The sequence below is a fragment of the Megascapheus bottae genome, chromosome 11, assembly GCF_031878675.1.
Source record: "Megascapheus bottae isolate mThoBot1 chromosome 11, mThoBot2.hap1, whole genome shotgun sequence".
NCBI classification, from domain to species: domain Eukaryota; kingdom Metazoa; phylum Chordata; class Mammalia; order Rodentia; family Geomyidae; genus Megascapheus; species Megascapheus bottae.
This window is the reverse complement of record NC_143519.1, coordinates 50130024-50151619: the sequence shown is the minus strand read 5'-3', so window position 1 is coordinate 50151619 and position 21596 is coordinate 50130024. Positions and strand designations below refer to the sequence as shown.

Sequence of the window (21596 nt, the reverse complement as noted above, 5' to 3'; positions counted from 1 at the left end):
AGCAATTCATCCAGGCCAAAGGCATATTTAAAATGTGGGAATAAATGTGGCAACAGCTGTCCATCTGAATAGACCCCTTGAGAAGCATACATACTATTTGAAGCATAAGGGTCAGATGTTGTTTTGACTGTAACACATGGTTCTTATTAAACTGAACACAGCCATGCCTGTGTATGCAAAGCCTGGGTCCTCAGAAGGCTGGTCTATACCACTGCCTATGCAGATTGCTAGCTAGAGCAAATTACAAAAGAAAATGCCAAAAAATAATAACATGATTTGTTTCCCACAATGTGGAATGATTGGATTTCTTTTTTAACCCTGTCACCAGCTTTTTAAAAACTCTCAGGCAACGGAGTCTGAATAACATTCGTTAGGTTCATTGTGCGTTACCATCACAAAGCTCTGCTGCAAATTGGTCACTTTGTTATTCTGACATGCTTGGCATATCTCTTGTATTGGCTCTAATGACATATAGGCTTATTATTCATCCCTACTTAGTTATAGGCCTCACAGACTCATGCACTTGGGTAAAATACTGCTTTTCACATTGTAAATTGGAGAGCCATGGACAGTATTTTCAAATAGAATCTCCTGACCTGTGGTCTCCATCCACATTTGAACCTCAGTAATAACCAGCTCCTGTGGGTGGATCTAAGCAAGGATGCAGAAGGACACACCCACTTCTTTAACCTGCCCCTTGCATATAATTCTTTCTCTTACAGCAAAAAAAAAAAAAAAAAAAAAAACACTCTATATATACATAAAAATGAATAGACCTTAAGGCTGGGCTGAATGATCAAAACTATAGAGTGAGACTGAATAAACAAGCATCTCCTTCCTGAAGCCCCAGCCAACTTTGGAATTCATATATTTGGAGGGGAGAGGGAGGAATAATGTTTCTTCTACATTAATCTCCATTTTAAGCACCCTGTGAAACAGAGATGGAATCATCTAGAAACCTTCATCTTTGATCTGCAGAGGCCCTGGCTTTAGTTCTGCAGAATATCATTCCCAAATGGATCAGTTGATCAGGATAACAATCTCTCCTTCTTTGAGGTGCATGAACCTAGGAAAACACTGTGTGAGCTTGCTTGGAAGTCTGGGTGGCTAGCAAATGCAGACACAGAGACTCTTCTCTGTCCTATTGCCCATCATTAACTCCAAATCATAAGTACACAGATTGAAGAACTCAGTGACATGCCCAAAGCCATACAGAAAAAAAAGCAGAATTAGGATTTGAACTCAGATTTCCCAATAGCTGTACACTCACTTTTCAAAGACCAGAAGTGTATCAGAGCCTGCGTGTATTTCTAACCCTTGACCTGAATGTTGGCAGGGACTCATTGGTTTTGGAAGAATATCCCTTGCTGTTACTAATAATATCCACAGTTTGCTTATTGTCTTTGTGGAAGTTTGTTTGTTTAACTCTGAAGACTTGGGTGGGCTGGAAATTAAAACTGAAGAAGTATAGAGATAACTGAATAAAGTGTTACTTAGACTTAGTAAGAATGGACAGTAAGTATTCATTCTTCGCCCTTTGACCTCAGAACCTCTTGCTTGCTGGGCAGTCCCTTACGTACTTGAGCCACATGTCCAGTCCAGGTGTGCACGTTTCTGTGTATACCTTCTGAAGCTGTGCACACCAGGAGAAACCACACACACACACACACACACACACACACACACACACACACACACACACACACACACACACACAGGTTGTTCAGGGTCACCCTCCCTGCTTCTGAGAGGCACGTGGTGATGACTATGACTTTGAACACGTACCTCACTGACAGAGTAAAATAGTGCAGAGAGCATTTGGACCTCCTGTGGCCTCAGGTCCCTTGGCCCTGCCCTGCTGCATTCCAAGTGGCACATTCCTGTTTGCAAACAGGCTGACTCAGCTCTTGGGCTCTGGTTAACTTTAAAGAAAGGCCCCGCCTCTGAATGTCTTCATAACTGTGAGGGATTAGCTGCTTCTTCCAACTGAGGATTCATTTGTGTGGCTTCCCTCCATCCTGGGTTAATGTAAGACCAAATTCCAGTGTGATACTTCTTTTCTTTTAAATCCCTCCATTGTGGAGTGTCTGGTTGGCATCTGTCTCTGAAGACTATATAATTTCAGTGAAGAAAATTCTTTCTGATTCTAAAAGAAAAAAAAAAGCCAAGCATTTTAGACCCATCTAAATTAAAAACTGTTAAGGCATGCTCCAAGCTGCCTGTTCTCAAAAAATATTCCTCCCTTATTACCTACACCAAGTTCACACTGGCTTAGGATGACACTGAATTCTCCTGATGATGGCTCTCCTAACTGAGAAGCCTGGTGCTTCAAGGCAAAGTCCGAAGACTCCGATCAGGTGATTAATGAGGATGAGAGGATTAGGCCTACTCCAGTCTATTTCCTTGCCTCTCACTGAAGATTTCCTAAGAAGGAAGAAGCAGCCTCAAGGGAAAGCTCAAGAAAGCCACAGTTCAATAAGTTGCTCTGCAGGTGAAGACATGACCAAAGGTAGAAAACAGCACAGAAACCAGGACTAGTGACCCCTTGCAAGCAGCACGCCCCGGGCTGTGGTTAAGAGCCTGCTTTCCAGCACTTGCCTTTCACATCTCTACATCTCCTATCAAATGGGACTTTTCTTGACAGCTATTAGCCAGCATAGTCCAAAAAGAGGAAGCTGACATTGTATAAGTTGCAGGCATTTAGGATGTCCTAGAATTTAGGACGCCCTGAGTTGGAAGGCACTCACTGTTATGTTTTCCTGCCTCCTGTCTGCTCACTGCAGGGTTTGCTTGTGAAACCATCAAATAATTCACTCCCCAGCTGCCCACGGGCTTCTCATATATCACAAGACAGTTCATTGATTCTAATTATGATGAAAAGTCTTCCATGTTATAAGAAAAAATGTAGAATCCTAGCTAAAAGCTGATCTGACATAAAGTAGCCTATCTGGTCCTCAGTCTTTTCTCCAGAGAGACGTGGAATTTGCATTTCCCCTTCAAAATGCAGAGCAGACCTTCTTATCTGTCTTCTGTGTCAGGGATTGGCAAACGGATGGTCCTATTGTGTGTGTGTGTGTGTGTGTGTGTGTGTGTGTGCGCGCGCGCGCGCGCGCGTGCACAGATCCTGATTTTGAATTCAAGAGCCTGGACACTGTCCCTGCCTTTTATGCTCAATGTTAATTCTCTACCATTTAGCTCTCAGCTCCACTTCTGGCTTTTTGGTGATTCACTAGAGATAAGAGTCACAAATTTTTCCTGCCTGGGCTGGTTTCACACTTAGATCCTCAGATCTCAGCCGCCCGAGTAGCTAGGATTATAAGCCTGGGCCACCAGAACCCAGTCTGGTTCTAATTTCATGAAATTTTATTTTAAAATTGGAATTATTACAACAGGGACCATTTTCATATACTATAAACCTAAAATGTTTACTGCACGGTCCTTCATAGAATTTGTTTTGTTTTGTTATTTTATTTTATTGTTGAGGTGATGTACAGTGGAGTTGCAGTTACATTCATCAGGTGGTGAGTGGGTACATTACTTCTTGAAACAGACACAGAGCCATTTTGCTACTCTTGCGGGTGTTCAGTTATAATTGTAGGCCCAAAGTCTGAAAGGAAAATGGTGCTTCTCTTCTTTGTTTGCATACTAGATAATGCAGAATTTCCCTGTAATGTTTTCCAGTCTTCCTAAGAGTTTATCTTTCCCCTCCCCTCCTGCCCTGCCACCATGCCTCTGTAGAACTGCAAATATCTTGTTGATGAAAAATAGAGTAAGAAGCTCTTACTGCTCACCAGACAGAGCTTGCATTTTGCCCCCAGTCCACACAGAGCCTAGCTTGACATCTTTGCTTAGTGTAAACAAAGGTATCCATATCCAACTGGTATGTAGAATGCTATCATCAATGATCACGTGCAGAGTGTAGTTAGAACCAGTGCTAAATATTATCATTTCTATTTTTAAACATCCATGTTTTCTTTAAAAGTAGTGGCTCCTTTTGCCTTCTCTAAATTGGTTTGTTGAAAGGGCTTTTTCAGAATGCTTACTTGCTAACTTCTCACGAGCTTCCTGAAATCTATATGAAAATCCAACAAGCTCAGCTTCTGAGCACTCACATGCCTTGTATGTAAACGGATCTCAGATGATGGTTTTCATGATAACAATCACAGGAAAAGAGGAAGTAGAATGTATCACAATGAACGTCTCTTTTGAGACATCACCCCACAGTCTTGCCTTTCTTTCCATATATAAAATTTTAAATGGTTATTATTATTATTATTATTTTACCAAACAGTTATACAACTTTCCTTTTTAAAACCAAAGCTACAGTTCCCTTCTGTGATGTCAAGGCTTTGGAATTGCTGTTAGTACCTTGACTTTGGACTTTCTTTTCCTCATATGTGAATGTTCAAATTTAGTACAACCCAGATAGAACCTAGACCTGGAAGGAATAAATAAAACTTGGAAGATTATAATAATTACAGACTGAGTGTAAGTTTATGTTTCATTGAGAACAGAAGGTGTTGCAGAGTAGAGAAGTGAACCTAGATGATAAATATGTAAAAAAAGAAATTTAAAAAGACAATTGAACAAATCTTGAAAAGAACATGATTAGGGACTACTAAATATATTATCTTATATAATCCCCTGAGGAAACTTACAAAGCCAAACCTAAAGTAGGGTCTCAAGTTATGCTTTTTTCTTGGACTAACCTCAACTTCCAATATTCCTACTCCTGCTTCCCCAGTAGCTAGGGATGAAAGATGCCATTGATTGAATTGGCTGACCTTGAATCTCAATCCTCTAACTCTACCTCCCAAGAAAACAAAAAAACAAAAACAAACAACAAAAAAAATAAAAACAAGACAAAAGGCTTGAGCCATTGTGCCCTGCCCTGCCCTGCCCTGCCCTCCCCTCCGCTCCCCTCCCCATCCCTTCCTTACTTAATTGCTTTCTTTTGCTTTCCTTCCTGCCTGCATGCCTGCTTGCCTGCCTTCTTTTTTGTTGTCAATACCAGGCCTTAAATTCAGTGCCTGAATGCTTTCCCTTAGCTCTTTCACTTAAGGCTGACCATTTGAGCGAAAAGTCACTTCTGGCTTTTTGCTGGTTAATTGGAGACAAGAGTCTCACAGACTTTTCTGCTTGGATTGGCTTTAAACCTCAATCCTCAGATATCAGCCCCCTGAATAGCTGGAATTACAGGTGTAAGCCACCTGCACCTAGCTAGCAGAGCCTGGCAACTTGTTTTAGAGAAAATAACTTCGATATAGTTATGAAACTTTGTAACGGATAGCACTGACACTCAGAACCACTTGCCAAAGTAAGATAAAGTTCAAAAAACAACAACAACAAACAAGTTAAACAACTATTTTGCCTGGCGCCTGTGGCTCACGCCTGTAATCCTAGCTACTCAGGAGGCTAAGATCTGAGGATTGCTGTTCAAAGCAAATCCAGGCACAAAAGTCCATGAGACACTTATCTCCAATTAACCACAAGAAAACAAGAAATGGTGCTGTGGCTCAAGAGCATCAGCCTTGAGCTGAAGAGCTCAGGGACAGTGCCCAAGCCCAGATTTCAAGCCCCATGGCTGGCAATAAAAACAAAAACAAAACAAAACAAACTACTTTATGCTCAATATTGGTGATTATATAAATACGAAGAAAATGCAGAAATGTCAGCCCTAATCTTTCTGTTCTTCCCATAGCAAATGGGAATGGAAGCTCTCAAACTGAAGGCTTCTGAGCTGGGACATCTTATGATCAGATTTGGATTACACTGTGGGAAGCTGGTTAGACAAGAACATACTGGAGACTAGGATTCATGCCAGGTTTTTTTGTTTTTTGTTTTTTGTTTTTTTAATTGTAATAGATCCAGAGAGAGATGGCTAGAAACGAGATAGACTAAGGGAACAAGAATGAAGATATAAACAAGACAACGGCTTTGAAAACCATTTTCCACGTTAGGTCTTGGGGACAGACATGGTGAGGGGGAGGCTGGCAACAGATGTTTCCATTCATTTGGGGGAGTAAATTATGTGTTCTAGGTCCAGCTCTGTGCTGGGCCTAAGAGATATCCAAAGATAAACAAAGACATGTCTGGCCTCGGGGGAATGTAGAAACTCCTCTCTTGAAGCTACAAATTCAGACCCAAACCAGACAGGTGAGGCCCAGGTGTGAGGCACTGACTGCAGGATCTTGCAGAGTCCTGGGAAAGAAGCTCAGCAACTGGGGGTCACATGCCCAGAGGAAGCTGTTGAGATTCAGCCTGAAGCCAGTTGAGCTAGCACAGCAGCTGTGTTGAACTCTTTTTGAATGGGATCTCTAGGTCAGCCCCCAAAGTTTTACTGCAGTAGAAATTGCTGTTGACTCACAGAGGTAAGGACTGCTGCTTTTGAGAGGCACTGACATTAAAGTTCAGAGGGAAGCTGATCCATGGTGGTCCTGGAAGACTCCGTGAAGTGGTCTTGGAATGGCAGTGAATGTCATTTGTGGCAGGATTGTTTCCAAGAGAAGGAGAGGACTGCAGGTGCTCTAGATTTGTTTTAGACTGTCTAGCCAGATGCTAATTGCCCCCACTTTGTAATCAGTCAGGGAAAACTACGTAACTCACAAAGAAGGAAGGATTTAAAAATACCATGAAAAATGAAAACTAAGAAAGCTAAGCGAGTTGAGAAGAGGTCATGTGACCACTAGGGGAGCTAAGGACAAGCAGGACAGTGATGGCAGAAGAGGAGCCACGCAGGGATAGCCAGGCAAAGCCTGTGTGATCTGGGGAGGAGAGGGAGAGCACTGAGTGACCAAATAGCTCGTCACTGACTGGGCAGCCATACCTGAGCGTCCTCCTTCATGTCTTACAGGGTGACGACTCAGATGAAGAAGATCTTTGTATCAGCAACAAATGGACTTTCCAGAGAACCAGCCGCAGGTGGTCTCGCGTGGACGACCTGCACACACTTTTCCCCGGGGGAGACAGGAATGGGTCCTCAGGAGGCCCTATGATGAGAAACACGACAAGCAGTGAGAGCGTCCTCACAGACCTGAGCGAGCCCGAGGTCTGCTCCATCCACAGCGAGAGCAGCGGAGGCAGCCAGTCCAGCCAGTACTGTGCCGACAGCCCCGCCATGCTGGAGGCGACGCTGGTCAGCAGCAGCTTCCCACAGTCCCCACGAGAGATTCTCAACCACCCTTTCCACCTCAAGAATGAGAAACCCACCAGGGCCAGGGCAAAATCGTTTTTGAAACGCATGGAAACCCTCCGAGCCAAGGGAGCACCGGGAAGACACAAGGCCCCGGGGAGGACGGCGGGCCTGGTGATCAGTGGGCCTGTGCTGCAGCAGGAGCCAGAGTCCTCCAGGGCCATGCAGAGCATCCAGATAGCCAATGGCGATCTGCACAGTTCCCCGCCGGCTGCCAGCAGGAAAGGGCTACCATACTCCAGCAAGTCAAGTGGTGAGAGCAGCCCATCGGAGCACAGCAGCGGGCTGAGCACCCCAAACCTGAAGGAGAGAAAATGTCACCACGAGTCCAACAAGCGTGGGGGCATGTACTTGGAAGACGTGGATGTGCTGGCAGGGACAGCAGAGCTGCAAGATGTCGGGGATCAAAACCACACGCACAACTTTCATTCCCAAGAGAACTTGGTGGTTCATATTCCCAAGGATCACAAACCTGGCACATTCCCCAAGGCACTTTCCATTGAAAGCCTTTCCCCCACAGACAACAGCAATGGAGTGAACTGGAGGACAGGGAGCATCTCCCTGGGAAGACAGCAGGACCCCTGTACTAGGGAGCCCAGGCTTATGGCTTCCTGTCACAGAGCCAGCCGTGTCAGTATCTATGACAACGTCCCTGGCTCCCACCTATACGCTAGCACAGGAGATCTGTTGGACTTGGAGAAAGATGACTTCCTCCCGCAATTGGACGACATTCTGCAGCATGTCAGTGGGCTCCAAGAGGTGGTTGATGACTGGTCCAAAAATATCTTGCCTGAACTACAGAGTCACGATGCACTAGCCAGGCAACCTGGTTTATCCTCCTTCCCATCTCCTAATCAGCTCACCTTAGACTTTGAAGGCAACTCTGTCTCAGAAGGACGAACAACTCCCAGTGATGTAGAAAGAGATGGAACATCCCTGAATGACGCCGAGGCCCCTGGGGCCAGAGAAAGAAGGGATTCAGGTGTGGGAGCCTCTCTGACCAGACCCAACAGGTCAGTGGCACGCTTTGCTTGTTTTGTTGGGTTTATGCTTTCTTTATTTCTTTCACAATCTTGGACAGGGTGCTTACTTGACGCCTGATGCTATGCTAAGGTGCCAAACATGATTAGGAGTTATTTGAGTACAAGGAGGTCTTTTGTTCTGTTGTGGTAATTGGATCCATGTCAATGAGCATTTATTTCCTTGGCTGTTTACCCTTTATTTCAAACTCAATTTTATTCAAAATATTTGTCGCGTCTCCTGTGCAAAGCTCTATGCCAGGCAGTATAATGAGCATCACAGATAACTGAAAACCAAATTTCTGTGAGCATACTCTGCCCATGACCTTGTGCTGCCATTAACTAAACTATCTGTGCCTCCAATTTCATACACTTTTTTTTTAACCCCATGAAATGGAGAGATGTAAATCAAAGGATAAAACAATGACTACTGAGACATTAAGATTAGTCAGGACCAGTGTTTCACACCTGTAATCCTAGCTATTCAGGAAGTTAACATTTAAGGATTGTGGGTCAACGCCAGCCTGGGCAGGAAAAACCAGGAGACATTTATCTACAATAACTTAGCTTTGAGGCAAAAAAGCTCCAGGATAGCATCCATGCCCTAAATGCAAGTCCCAGGACCAGCATGTACATACACTTACACACACAAATGCACACACACACAATCACACGCACACACATATACACACATGATATGAAGATTAAAATTACTATATTATTATTATCTCAATTACTACTAAGATTTCTGGCTTTAAGATATATACTTCATAAATTGTGCTGGTATAAGCAGATTATACACACTGTAAAAGCTGATTTGCAAAGACTATTTTCAGAAGCACCCTAGAAAAATGGCTCTGAGAAGGCCTGACTGGTGAGTCAGTTCCATGGGTATGCTACTGGGGTTCTGTTGGGGAATTAGTGTGCCACAGAGCCCATTGGGGTGACGGGTGACATCATCTGTGCCTTTTCTCTTCCTGTCTTCCTCTTATTCCTTTCTCTGTCTCTGTCTCTGTCTCTCTGACACGCACGCACACACACACACACACACACACATACACACACACACACACACATATCATCTTTTTCATCAGCATCTTAGCTGTTCTCAATATTAGTGAAACAGATTTAGGAATAAAAATCCATTGCATTGCTTGTTTAAATCTTACACTAAATAAATAACAACCTCTCTGAATTTATTAACTTAGAAAAAAATTGTTTCTCATAAGCTTTCTGCACATTTGTGTCATGAGTTACATTTGCTTTGCAATTTTCTCAGCTCAGTTTTTTGAGCTGTGTTTCACCACCTCTACACAAGGGACGTCTTGTGCTTCCCACTAATAAGTCCATGGAGTGACTGTCCTCTCTGCCCCATCTCTGCCCAAGGCGACTACGATGGAACAGTTTCCAGCTCTCACACCAGCCTCAGCCATCCCCAGCCTCACCCCACATCAGCAGCCAGACTGCCAGCCAGCTGAACCTGCTCCAGCGCTTCTCACTGCTCCGCCTCACAGCCACCATGGAGAAGTACTCCCTGTCCAACAAACACGGCTGGACCTGGTACGTAGCACAGTTATGGAGCTGCGCATTCAGCATTACGTGTGCAGTTGCCAAATCCTCAGAATTTACTCTTTGGCGTCTGGAGAATGCACTCTTGCCTGCAGTGCCCTCTCTGAAAGGCACACACATAGTTCTGCTAGTTTTCTACCCTCTGGGCAGCCCATGAGCAACTCTGCTGTCTTTGTAGCTCTCAGTTGGTTTCTGGGAAAGGCAGTCAGGCTCCCAGAAAGCAAAAAAAAAAAAAAAAAGAAGTGACAAGTAAAGGGTGATTTATTGTAAATTAAAAATAAACTTGCTATAAAATAATTCTGGCAGTTTTCAGAGAAACATCTGTCACTTGTACCTTCTGGCCCCATGCAGAACTCACTGGGTAGAGCACTGATTTATTCAAAGAAGGTTTAATTCACCAGAGACATTTTTGCTTTTATTTCCCTGGTGAAATAAGAATGGGAATATGCCATAAACCTTAGCAAGTAAAAAAATGACTAAAGTATATGTTGGAACTTGTATATGGACTTATTGTAGGTGTAGATTTTGAAAAAGGTAGGAAATGTGCCCCCGTGTTTGTCCTAAGCTGTATATTTTATATATTGAGAATCAATTTTATAAAAAAAAATAGTTTAGAAAGTCCTAAATTGCTCAGTCAAATCAATATATACTTGCCCATTGAAATCCCCTTCATAAACTAAGGCCACAAAATGTGGTTCATTTTTCCTCCTCTCTGTTCTCTCCCAAACCCCGCCACATTTCCTCTGCCTCTTACAAGTTTTATGTGTTTTCCTTTCTTTAAGTGTTTGTCACTTGAGAGGTGTCAGTCACCACAGGACTGAAAATTGTCACTCTTCACCTGCAAGCACAGTTACAACTACAACTTGCATACATGAATCATGCTGTGTAATAGACATAACACGTAGGCGAGAGCCACACGTAGCATTACCAGAGGCTGATTAATATGGAGAGAAAGTTGAATGCTGCCTCTGCCCGTGGGGGTGTGCCACTGGGACTAGTGGCCTTCCTCTCCCTTCCTTCCATCTCCTCCCCCCACAGTGCACCCCAGAGGCTTTCCATGACCTGCTTTCTGTGACTTGTAGGTCTGTCCCAAAGTTCATGAAGAGGATGAAAGTTCCCGACTACAAAGACAAGGCTGTCTTTGGTGTTCCACTCATAATCCATGTCCAGAGGACAGGACAGCCCCTACCTCAGAGCATTCAGCAGGCCCTGAGATATCTCCGCAGCAACTGCCTTGATCAGGTATGGCTGGAAAAATTGCAAACCAGGACTTGGCTTGATAGGATGCCAGACTGAGCCAGGCCTGTCTGGTCTGAGGCAAGCTATGCCAAGGTGAAAAGTGAAGAGCACTGTGTTCTCTGTGTGTCTAAATTCAATGTGACTAGGAGTTATGTCGCTTTGAAGCTCTTTAGGCCTGTTTTGTTGCTGCCTATTGAATGACTGGGGAAAGTTCACATGAATTGTTCTACCTGTGATGTCCAGTTTACATTCCCTAGACACTGAGAAGTCAGTGAAGTGCCACATTTGCTTTCTGTGTTTTCTTTTGTTTAGTTGGTTGGTTAGTTGATTGGGGAGAGAGAGAGAGAGAGAGAGAGAGAGAGAGAGAGAGAGAGAGAGAGAGAGAGAGAGAGAGAGAGAGAGAGAGGAGAGAGGGAGAGAGGGAGAGAGGGAGAGAGGGAGAGAGGGAGAGAGGGAGAGAGGGAGAGAGGGAGAGAGGGAGAGAGGGAGAGAGGGAGAGAGGGAGAGAGGGAGAGAGAGAGAGAGAGAGAGAGAGAGAGAGAGAGAGAGAGAGAGAGAGACAGCGTGCGCGCGCGAGCGCCGCCAATACTGGGATTTAAACTCAGGGCCTCATACTCTTGCTTATTTTCTTCAGTCAAGGCTGGTACTCTATTACTTGAGCCATGCTTCCATCTCTGTCTCTTTTTTTTACTGATTAATTGTAGATAAGAGTCTCAAGGATTTGAGATTAGCTAGCTTTGAATCTCAACTTCCTGAGTAGACAGGATTACAGGCATGAGTCACCAGAATCTGGGCTACACTTTCTCTCTAAGAATTGTTCCAAGGCCACCATTGATTTCACAAGATTGTTTCATCTCTGTTGGTTTTGCAAAAGAAAATATTTGATTTTTATATCTCTTTTTAAGGTTATTTTTCCATGTATTTTTATTGTAATTACTAGAAGGGTTACATTATATTCACCAGATAGAAAGTGCATTACTTCACGAACATTGATACCCTTTCTCATGTCTTGGTCCCCATTTCCCTCCCTCCACTCCCTCATCTTGTTTTACCCCCTTCCCTATCCTATTTCAAATAACCAAATAAGCATATATACAATATATCAGATGACAAGGTGAAATTAAAGTTATTTTTAAAGCAGCACCATAACTAGAAAAACATATCAAAGACAGTTTTATTTACATTTTAATGTATAAAATATGAAATATATAACATCAGTTAAATCAAACATTCCTTAATCTAAGAACCCTGATTAAATGCTTACCCTAAACAAAATTGGCAGAAATTGCTTTCTGTGCCTGGTATTGTCTGAGGACCACCATAATGATGGGCTATGATTTAATCTACAGTGAAATTTCCATATAATTTACAAAACAAAGCTTATATCCCTCCAAACTAATTCATTTCTCTCTTAGACATTCAGTATAGAATATAATCATTTTCCTGCTTTACAGATTGCAACTCTGAGTGGTAGTGAGAATAGTAGATTCAGGCAAACATTCTGAAATGGTCGTTGCTTTCACATTCTGTAATGATGTGTGGAAGTTGTAACAACCTGTAATATTCACACTTTTTATTGGATCTTTTTAATTGAGTTTAGTGTCTTGGGCACGGTGAAAAGGAGTAAGCTAAGCTACATAAACTCAAAAATCTTGTCTATGAAGGTATAAAGAAGACAGCCAAATTGAGAGCATACTCAGAATCAAGATGATCTGTGGATGAATCCAGTACAAATACCAGTTATACTGATTTTTTTTTTTGCCAGTCCTGGGCTTGAGCTCAGGGCCTGAGCACTGTCCTTGGACTTTCTCAAGGCTAGAGCTCTACCACTTGAGCCTCAGCACCATTTCCGGCTTTTTTTCTATGTATGTGGTACAGAAGAATCGAACCCAGGTCTTTGTGAATGCTAGGCAAGCACTCTACCACTAAGCCAAACTCCCGGCCCCTATACTGATATTTTTGACATCATCTTTGATTTAACTGAACATGAGATTTCCTTGGACCCTTTTATGTAAAGAAAATATAAATATGCTTGGGCTTTGAAAATTATTTTGATTGTCTGCCCCACCTTTTGTTTTACACTTTCTGTCATTCCTTTAATTTTATTTGATTTGATTTCACTTTAGTACTACTACTAGAGTGTGAACTCAGGACTTCATGCTGGCTAGGCAAGTGCTCTACTGCTGGAGCCATGCTTCCAGCCCTCCTGACTCTTCTTCCACAGTTGTCTAACATTAATTGATGTGATAACACCCCAGAACATTAAGCCGTAGGAATTGGTTATTTACACATGATTGTTTTCTGTTTTTGTTTCATGCTGGTACTAGGGCTTGCATTCTAAATCTGGGTGTTAGCCTTTAGGGTTTTTTTTTTTTTTTTTTTTCACTGAAGGCTGGCACCTTCCTACTTAAACCACAGCTTCATTTCTGGCTTTTTTGGCACTTAATTGAGGAGTAGAGTCTCACAGACTTTCCTGCCTGGGCTGGCTTCAAATCATGATCCTCAGATCTCCATCTTCTCCATAGCTAGGATTACAGGTATAAGCCACCAGTGCGCAGCTTCTTTAGATTATTGTGTTGTATTGTAGAGATTCTACCAAGAATACTCATTAATCAAGTCCATATCCTAAGATGTTTTACTGGGAAAAATAATTCAGAGATATACTCCAGTGAATATTTGGGAATACACACTCTGATCTTATTTCTAGTGTTAAAAGTATTACAGCCATGCACTTTCATGTTGGATTTTATAGCCCCAATTATATTTTATTGGTTTGTTGGTAGGGATCTCAGATTGTGTTTTTGGAGGTAGTCCTTTATTGAGACACATGTTTTCCTAGGCTTCTCAGTTTTTGTTAACTTATGCGCCAGCCTTGCCTCCTTCATGGCTCTCTTTAGAAGTTTTGTCTCTCTCCTTCAATAAGCACAAATTACATTTGTTTCAAAATCATGGCCAGTTAATGCTTTTTAGCCGAACCGCTCTCAAGAAAAAGTAGTTTTTGTTCAGGAATGCCTAAAGGAAATGAAGTCTGTCTATGCCATCAATTCAGTAATAATAACTTTACTTGACTGTGTGAGACAGGCTGGACAAGCATCCTACACGTTCTGTTTTCATTGCTTATTCAGTTTCACTTTTACTGTGGGCTGTGTTAATGCCCAGTCTCAATGTTGGAGCCAGCATTGCTTATAAATGTCTAACAGCAGAGTCCAAGTGTATATCCACTGCCTGCTACTGCACTGTTAGAATTGCTTTTTCCCCAGTAGACTTTGGGGTAATTATTGATTGACTCCAGTGCCGAGGGGACAGGTTAGGTAGTGGGCCCATACAATTCATTGATGAATCTACTTGAGATTTGTTAATGATATCGGATATTACGTGAGTAGTGACCTCTTCTATGAGAATGAGAGGAAAAAAATATTTTTCTGCTCTGGCTCCAGCGTTTGAAAATAGTATATTTATTTTGAACAATTAGTCTATGCTTTATATTACAGCTAGCACGTTCATTCGGCTGGGTGTGTTTTCCTCTTTGTATTGGCTGCTGGGAAGCTTAGAGACAAATGTTTGTTCGGCCTGTAACAAATACATGTATTTCTATGGAGCAAATTCTCTGTCAGCCTCACTCTTAGTTGTGGCTACTATTTCTACTTTTATTTTCCTTTTACTATAATGTTCATATCTTACCTTTCATTGTATCTTGTTGTATTTCATACGTCATTGTTAGTTACCCTAAATTCTTCGTTCAACAAGACTGGGTATAAAGAAATGCGCTATCATTCCCCACTAAAGAATGGCATAGCAGCCATCTCATCTGCTATAATTCCTCAGTTTATGCCAGTGTCATTACCATAAATAAGTCCAGGTGTTAGTGCTCATGCCTATAATCTTAGTTACAAGGAGCCTGAGATCTGAAGATCACAGTTCAGTGCCACTCCAGGCAGGAATGTCTGTGAAGATTCTGATTGCCAACTAACCCGCAAACAAAAACAAAAAACAGAAGTGGAGGTGTTGCTCAAGTGTTATAAATCCAACCTTGAGTGAAAAAAAAGCAAACAAATGAGAGTATGAGGAATAGGAGGGTCTGAGTTCAAACACACACACACACACACACACATACACACACACACACACACACACACACACACACACACACACACACACACACACCAAGCCAAAGCTGTATTGTATTGGGAGCTGAAAGTCATATAAACAGAGAAGAAAGTAAACCCTCAGTCCTCCTCAATCCCTATTCACTGGTGTATTCCTCATATCCATCTCAAGTCCCTATAGTAATCTTTGAATTCTGAGATTCCTAGGCCGACAAACTGCAGGAGCAAAGTTTTATAGGAAGAAGTTTCCCTTCAAGGGCATAAACACAGAATCGAAATGTAACAAAACACTTCTCTTGCATCAGCTGCAGGAAGAACAGCATCTACAGCATGCCAAAGAGACCGGCACTTTATCTATCCAGTTTCTGCCTTCATCTTCCTAAACCTTGCCTGTCACATACTGGAGACCATGACCACAGGCCACCCCTCTAGTTCCTATGGGAAAGGAAATTGCTATTAAGAAGGAACAAGGGAAAAGTCGGGGGGGAGGGGAAGAATCCAAGGAACTTGGGCACAGATGAAGACAGTCCTAGAGAATTAAGCTAATGAGTCAGAAAAGGGAGCAGAGAAGGGAGAGTGAGAAGGAAGAAAATGAGGAGATGTGTGTTTTATCTTTGCTAACAGCATCTCCTTGGAATTGAAGATTTGCCATCCCATCCCAAGTGGTAGAAAACCAGCCCCAATACCCCACTTTATACCCTGGACAGGAAGCAAGACTTTGAGAGATGCTGACCTTGATCTCCAAAAACAAAACTTTCTACAGTGAGCCAGTGGGGCCCCTTCCCTTTTTCTGGCATGCGAAGTATTCACTAGAAGCAATCAGCAACAGACAGTTGAATCCAGCCCACAGAGCCCTGAAACACTGCCAGCATTTCACCTCCCACACTCCCCAGTGCAGAGCCATTCCTATACAATGAAGCAGGCTGCATCTAAGATCCATTTGCATCTTTGCAGATGGCTGTAGCTGAAATGAGGAAGTTTTAGCCTTCAAATAGGAACCATTTGCATTCAGACGTGGCAGTGCAGAGAGGAGCCTTGCTTTGTTGTCTGTGCTTTTATTTCTGCCCTAAATCAACTGCAACCAGGAGCATAGGTTAGACCCAGCTCCTGAAGAATGTGAAGCCACTGTGGTAAGTGGCTGAACCTGCGCTGCTCGAAAATCAGAGCCCGCCCGTGCACTCTGCTTATGAATTGCTTTCTGAATAAAGCCAACCTTTCTTCATTAGCTGAGCACATTTCTAGAGAAGAGGAAATGGAAGTCCTGATAAACATCATTAAGCCCTGAAAGGATTAGCATAAACAGGATGCCAAGAAGGAGATTTAATATTATTTAGATGAAATTTGAATTCTAATGCAGCACTCATGCCCAACTGCTCCTTCTAATGGAGCAAGTCCTTTTAAAAGCCTAATTGTGCTGGGAAGACATTCCATTCTCAGTGTGAGAGTCCTCACCAGCCCCGCTGGCTGCCTGCTCATCACTTTGCCAACTGCCTATTTCAGATAAAATGACTCATGTCCTGGGGCTGTCTGGCTCGATTATACCTTGAGCCCATTGCTGGGGTTTTAGGCGGGAGGTGATGGGGAGAAAGAGGAGAATGAAACTAAAGCCAAGGGACACATCAACACTCCTTGTACTCTTAGGTAGACAGAGCACAAACAAGGGAGAGGTCTATGAGATGGATTTTGTATTTCTGGCCATCATTGTCAGACCTTTTAGAGAGTTTTCTGGGCTTTGAAGACAAATGAGGGCAGGACAGTCTATGTAATTTGTATCAGATATTACTGAGAGGGTCCCGTGTGACTGCCCAGGCCACTCAAACACTAGTAAAAGCCACAAGGGCAAATCAAAGGCTTACTGCCTTTCCTTGGGTCTTGCTGGTCATGATGCTGAAGGACCAGGGTCCAGTCACATCAGCAGTGCTGGTGGTCGTAGGTGTCTTCAGATCTCCAGGTTTTCACTTACAAGAGCATCTTTGGTCAAAAGGCAGATTTTTATTTGTGCATTGAAATCTTTTTGAAGGGGAAGTAACTATTGGCAATCAGTCATCTGTGAGCACAGGAGGGAGATGCTACCCTGGATACCATTAGGAAGACCTACTTACTGTGTTCAGATGCCTTCTACTGTAATTCACAGATGCCTTACCCCATGTGGGCTTTAGCCTTAGAAACTCAACCCAACCGCAAGGAAATGGTACCAGGGCCCAAAGTGGTGGAGCTTTAGCCTTGAACAAAAGAGCTCAGAGACAACACCCAAGGCTCTGATTTTAAACCCCACAACTGATTTAAAAAAAAAAAAAAACAATAACAACAAATAGAAATAGGAACGGAGTCAGAAAATAGGGTTGATCCAGGCTTGCTTATTCACCAGATCCTTCATATACCTAGACTTACTCTCTGAGGACTGTTTCTTTCCTTCTCTCTCATTGGTCATCCTTAATTAGTACATCTGTAATCTGGTCTGGCTTGAGATCACTCTTTTATTTGGTTTAAGAAAGAAATTTCCCTCTGGGCTTTCCACAGAAATATCCATAGAGATATTTCCCATATCCCCCGGAAGATGTCAGAAATAACTGAAATAAAAATATTTGCTGAAACAGGAAAGAAATTGGGAAGTAAACAATACAAAGAAAGCATTGGTATGATGTACGTGCACATAAGCATCAAAGTGGCCTCAGATACAGAGATGGCCAGATATACTGAATAAAGAGGCTCTGCCTATAGACACAGAGTAATATTTCTCTACCTGGGCCTCCTTCCAGAATTAACATAAATAAATAAATTTATGGATGTAAACAAATCAAAGATGTCTTTCACTTCAATAATCACCCGTCAGACATCTTGAATCTTTCTTCTGACAATCTATGCTTTTTGCCCATGCACTCAGATGCTATTTCAAGTCGTCAACATACAAAGGAAGATAAATGTTCTGTAATTCTTCACAGAGAATCATCTAAGTGTAGCAGAGTTTTAATATTTTTCCCAGACATCCCAAACTTTAAGAATTAAAAAAGAAAGTAATTAACATTTTTAGTAACAATTTGCCTGCCTACTCTGATATGTGGAATTAGGATGATAAGCTCTGAAATGCAAAGAAGTATTACTAAGAATTTGGCTTATGTGGCCACAAAAAGTAGCAGCGTATAATTTCCCCTGTGATCCAATGCAACCAAATTAAAAAAAAAAAAAAAAAGAGTAGTCTTTGTGGCTTGGAATTCTTCCCTTGCTGTCACTGCAATTTAAAGTTAGGGCTGTTCTCATTTATAGCAGCAATCAAGAAAACCTTCATCAGGCACTGGACTTGAGCCAAAGACCAAAATGTGAACTTGGCACCCAGAAGGGATGGGAGATAGCTGTTCTCCTGTTATTTCTTCCAGCATAGGAAGGAAAAACAATGGTCAACTTCAGTAATACTGTTTACCTGTCCAGTCACTCAGGAACACTTTTGCCTTGCATGGAGAAGTGGGCTGAACAGCAAGCCAATGTGGAATGAGAGGAATGGATGCTGAGGGTTGGAAGGTTATTCATTTAAGCAATTTGGTACATTCTGGGTCTTCTTTAAATGGCAGACATATTACTTAATCTAAGCCGAACTTCCCAGGATAGCCCAGTTTTGTTTTGTTTCGGTTTGGTTTTTTGATAGAAGCAACTTGAGGATGGAGAAGACTACTTGAGTATCTGAGCTTAATGGATCCAACCGTGAAAAGATCTTTACTCTCTTTGTGGGGAGGAGGGCAGTATTAGGGCTTGAACTCAGGGCCTACGCATTGTAGCTTTTCTGAAAAAAAAAAATCAAGTGTTCTTCCGCTTGAGCACAGCTCCATTTACAGCTTTTTGGTGGCTGATTGAAGATAAGAGTCTCACAGACGGCCAGGAGTTTGGCCTAGTGGTAGAGTGCTTGCCTAGCATGCACGAAGACCAGGGTTCAATTCCTTGGTACCACATACATAGCAAAAAGCCAGAAGTGGTGCTGTGGCTCAAGTGGTGGAGCCTTGAGAAAATCCAGGGACAGTGCTCAGGCCTTGAGCCCAAGCCCAGGACTGGCAAAAAAAAAAAGAGTCTCACAGACTTTCCTGCCCCAGCTGTCTACAAACCACAGTCCTCAAATCTCAGCCTTCTGAGTAGCTGGAACTACAAGTGTGAGCTACTGGCACCTGTCAAATATCTTCAGTCTTTCAGTTATCCTTTTGGTGTTTTCGTTTGTTTGTTGTTGTTGTTGTTGTTGTTGTTGTTGTTTTGGTTTTGTTTTGCCAGTCCTGGGCTTGAGCTCAGGACCTGAGCACTGTCCTTGGACCTTCTCAAGACTAGAACTCTACCACTGAGACTGAGACCTGAGGATAATGGTTTGAAGGCAGCCTGAGCAGGAAAGTCTGTGAAACTCTTCCTCTCCAATTACCCAGCAACAAAGAAAGGTGAAGATGTGGCTCAAGTGGTAGAGTGTTGGTCTTGAGTGAAAAAACCTAAAAGCCAGCACCCAGATCTTGAGTTCAAAAGACCCTTCAATCAAAATGTGTGCTTGTAATACCATTCTGTGTCATGGATGGATACTCTATAGACTTCTTTCTTAAGGAGGTACTAGGTTATGGCTGCATATGTGGGATCCTTCCATCTATCAAATTGCTTCCAACAAACCACCATTCATCAACTTGTTCAAAAATCCCCAGGAAAAATGTAAATTCTAAACAAAAAGCAGGAAATTTTGTCAGTTTTGCTCACTAGGGACTCTTAGTGTGTAAGACTGAATTGTATAGTGACTTAATGACTACTTGTTGAATGAAAATGCAAAATAATAGCATCGGCAATGTGATGCTTTACAAGTATTTACAAGTCATAAAATGCAACCGTGAATGCTTTCTCATTTCATTGCCACAACAGCCCTACATGGGGTGATATTATTCTTATCTGCATCTTACAGGAGAAAAAGTCAGTGTTCAGCTTCTGCCTAAAATAGCTACTCTAGTAATTCAGGATTTGCAAGTTAGATACAACCTTAGATCCCTGAGCCTATGGCCCCAGGCCCTCTTATCACACCCAAGGTGCCAAACTTAAACAAGAAGGTATCAGGCAAGACGTGATTAGCTAACACATTCTGTGTCTTGACTGCAGGTGGGTCTTTTTCGCAAATCTGGAGTGAAGTCTCGAATCCATGCCCTCCGTCAAATGAATGAGAATTTTCCTGAGAACGTCAGCTATGAGGACCAGTCTGCTTATGACGTAGCAGATATGGTGAAACAGTTCTTCCGGGATCTCCCTGAGCCTCTTTTCACCAACAAGCTCAGTGAGACCTTCCTCCACATCTATCAGTGTAAGTAGGAATAACACTTATGTTCTCATCCAAGCCCTCAAAACATCTCTATGGGTAGAGTTTTAATTGTACAAGTAATACAGGAATCCATAAAGAAATTCAGAAATGTGATCATTCTATTCTCTTCAGAAGTAGCCTTTTTTCACAGTTTGCTAAGGAGATCACAGTAAAGATTAGCAACTGACTGTATCTTAATGGCATCAAACAATTCCTTCTTAACAGGTGAGATGTCAAAGTCGCTTTTTAATATTTTTGTTTTTTATTGTCGAGGTAGTGTATAGAGGGGTTACAGTTACATTCACCAGATAGTAGGTGCACTACTTCTCATATTATTTTCCCCATTTCACTTCCCCTACCCCCTCCCAATCATTTTGTTTTCAAAGTCACCTTTTTTAAAAAAAAATTTCAATGTATAGAGGGGTTACTGTTATATTCAAAGTTACTTTTTAAATTAAGCATTTAGGACCATGGATGTAGTTCAATGGTAGATGCTTGTCTTGTATGTGAGGCTGTGGGTTCATTTTCTAGCATCATGAAAGAAAAAGAAAGGGAAAGAGAGAAGAAAAGATAAAAGGAAAGTAACAGGGTCACACCTGTAATCCTAGCTACTCAGGAGGCCTGAGATCTGAGTGAGGACCGAAATTTGATGCTACCTGGGGCAGGAAAGTCCATCTGAGTCTTACCTCCAGTTAACTACCAGAAAACCAGAAGTGGCCTTTATGCCTCAAAGTCCTAGAGAGCTTGTCTTGGGACAAGCCCAAGGTACAGCCCAGGCCCTGGGTTCAGGCCCCACGACAGACAAAAAAAAAAAAAAAGAAAGGAAAAAAAAAAGAGAAAAAGGAAAGAGAGGGAATGAGAGAAGGGAGGAGAAGGATGAAGGAAGAAAGATAGAAAGGAAAAGTAAAAGAAAATGGAAAAAAAAATCAATGTTTTCCTGAGACTATAGTAAAATGACCAGCAACAAGAAAGCAAGTGGTGGAAAGCAAGCAAACCAAATCAGTTCTCCAGCTTAGCACAACTAATTTTTATTTTTACTTGAAAACATTGAACTGATATTTTTGTGTCTATGCCAGTACTGTTGCTTGAACTCAGGGCCTAGGCACTGTCTCAGAGCCTCTCTATGCTCAAGGCTAGCGTTCTATGGCTTGAACCATAGCACCACTTGTCCC

General features: G+C 42.4%; 1 protein-coding gene across 2 annotated transcripts in view; it reads left to right on the top strand.

Moving 5' to 3' along the window:
• Window positions 1–21596, top strand: part of Stard13 (StAR related lipid transfer domain containing 13) — a 238994-nt gene that overhangs the window by 200413 nt on the left and 16985 nt on the right. For both annotated transcript variants that reach the window (XM_090342249.1, XM_090342248.1), the window contains exons 5-8: window positions 6854–8205; window positions 9598–9771; window positions 10863–11022; window positions 20229–20427. In XM_090342249.1, the coding sequence (XP_090198375.1) occupies window positions 6854–8205; window positions 9598–9771; window positions 10863–11022; window positions 20229–20427 (1885 nt within the window). The remainder of the gene's footprint in view (window positions 1–6853; window positions 8206–9597; window positions 9772–10862; window positions 11023–20228; window positions 20428–21596) is intronic.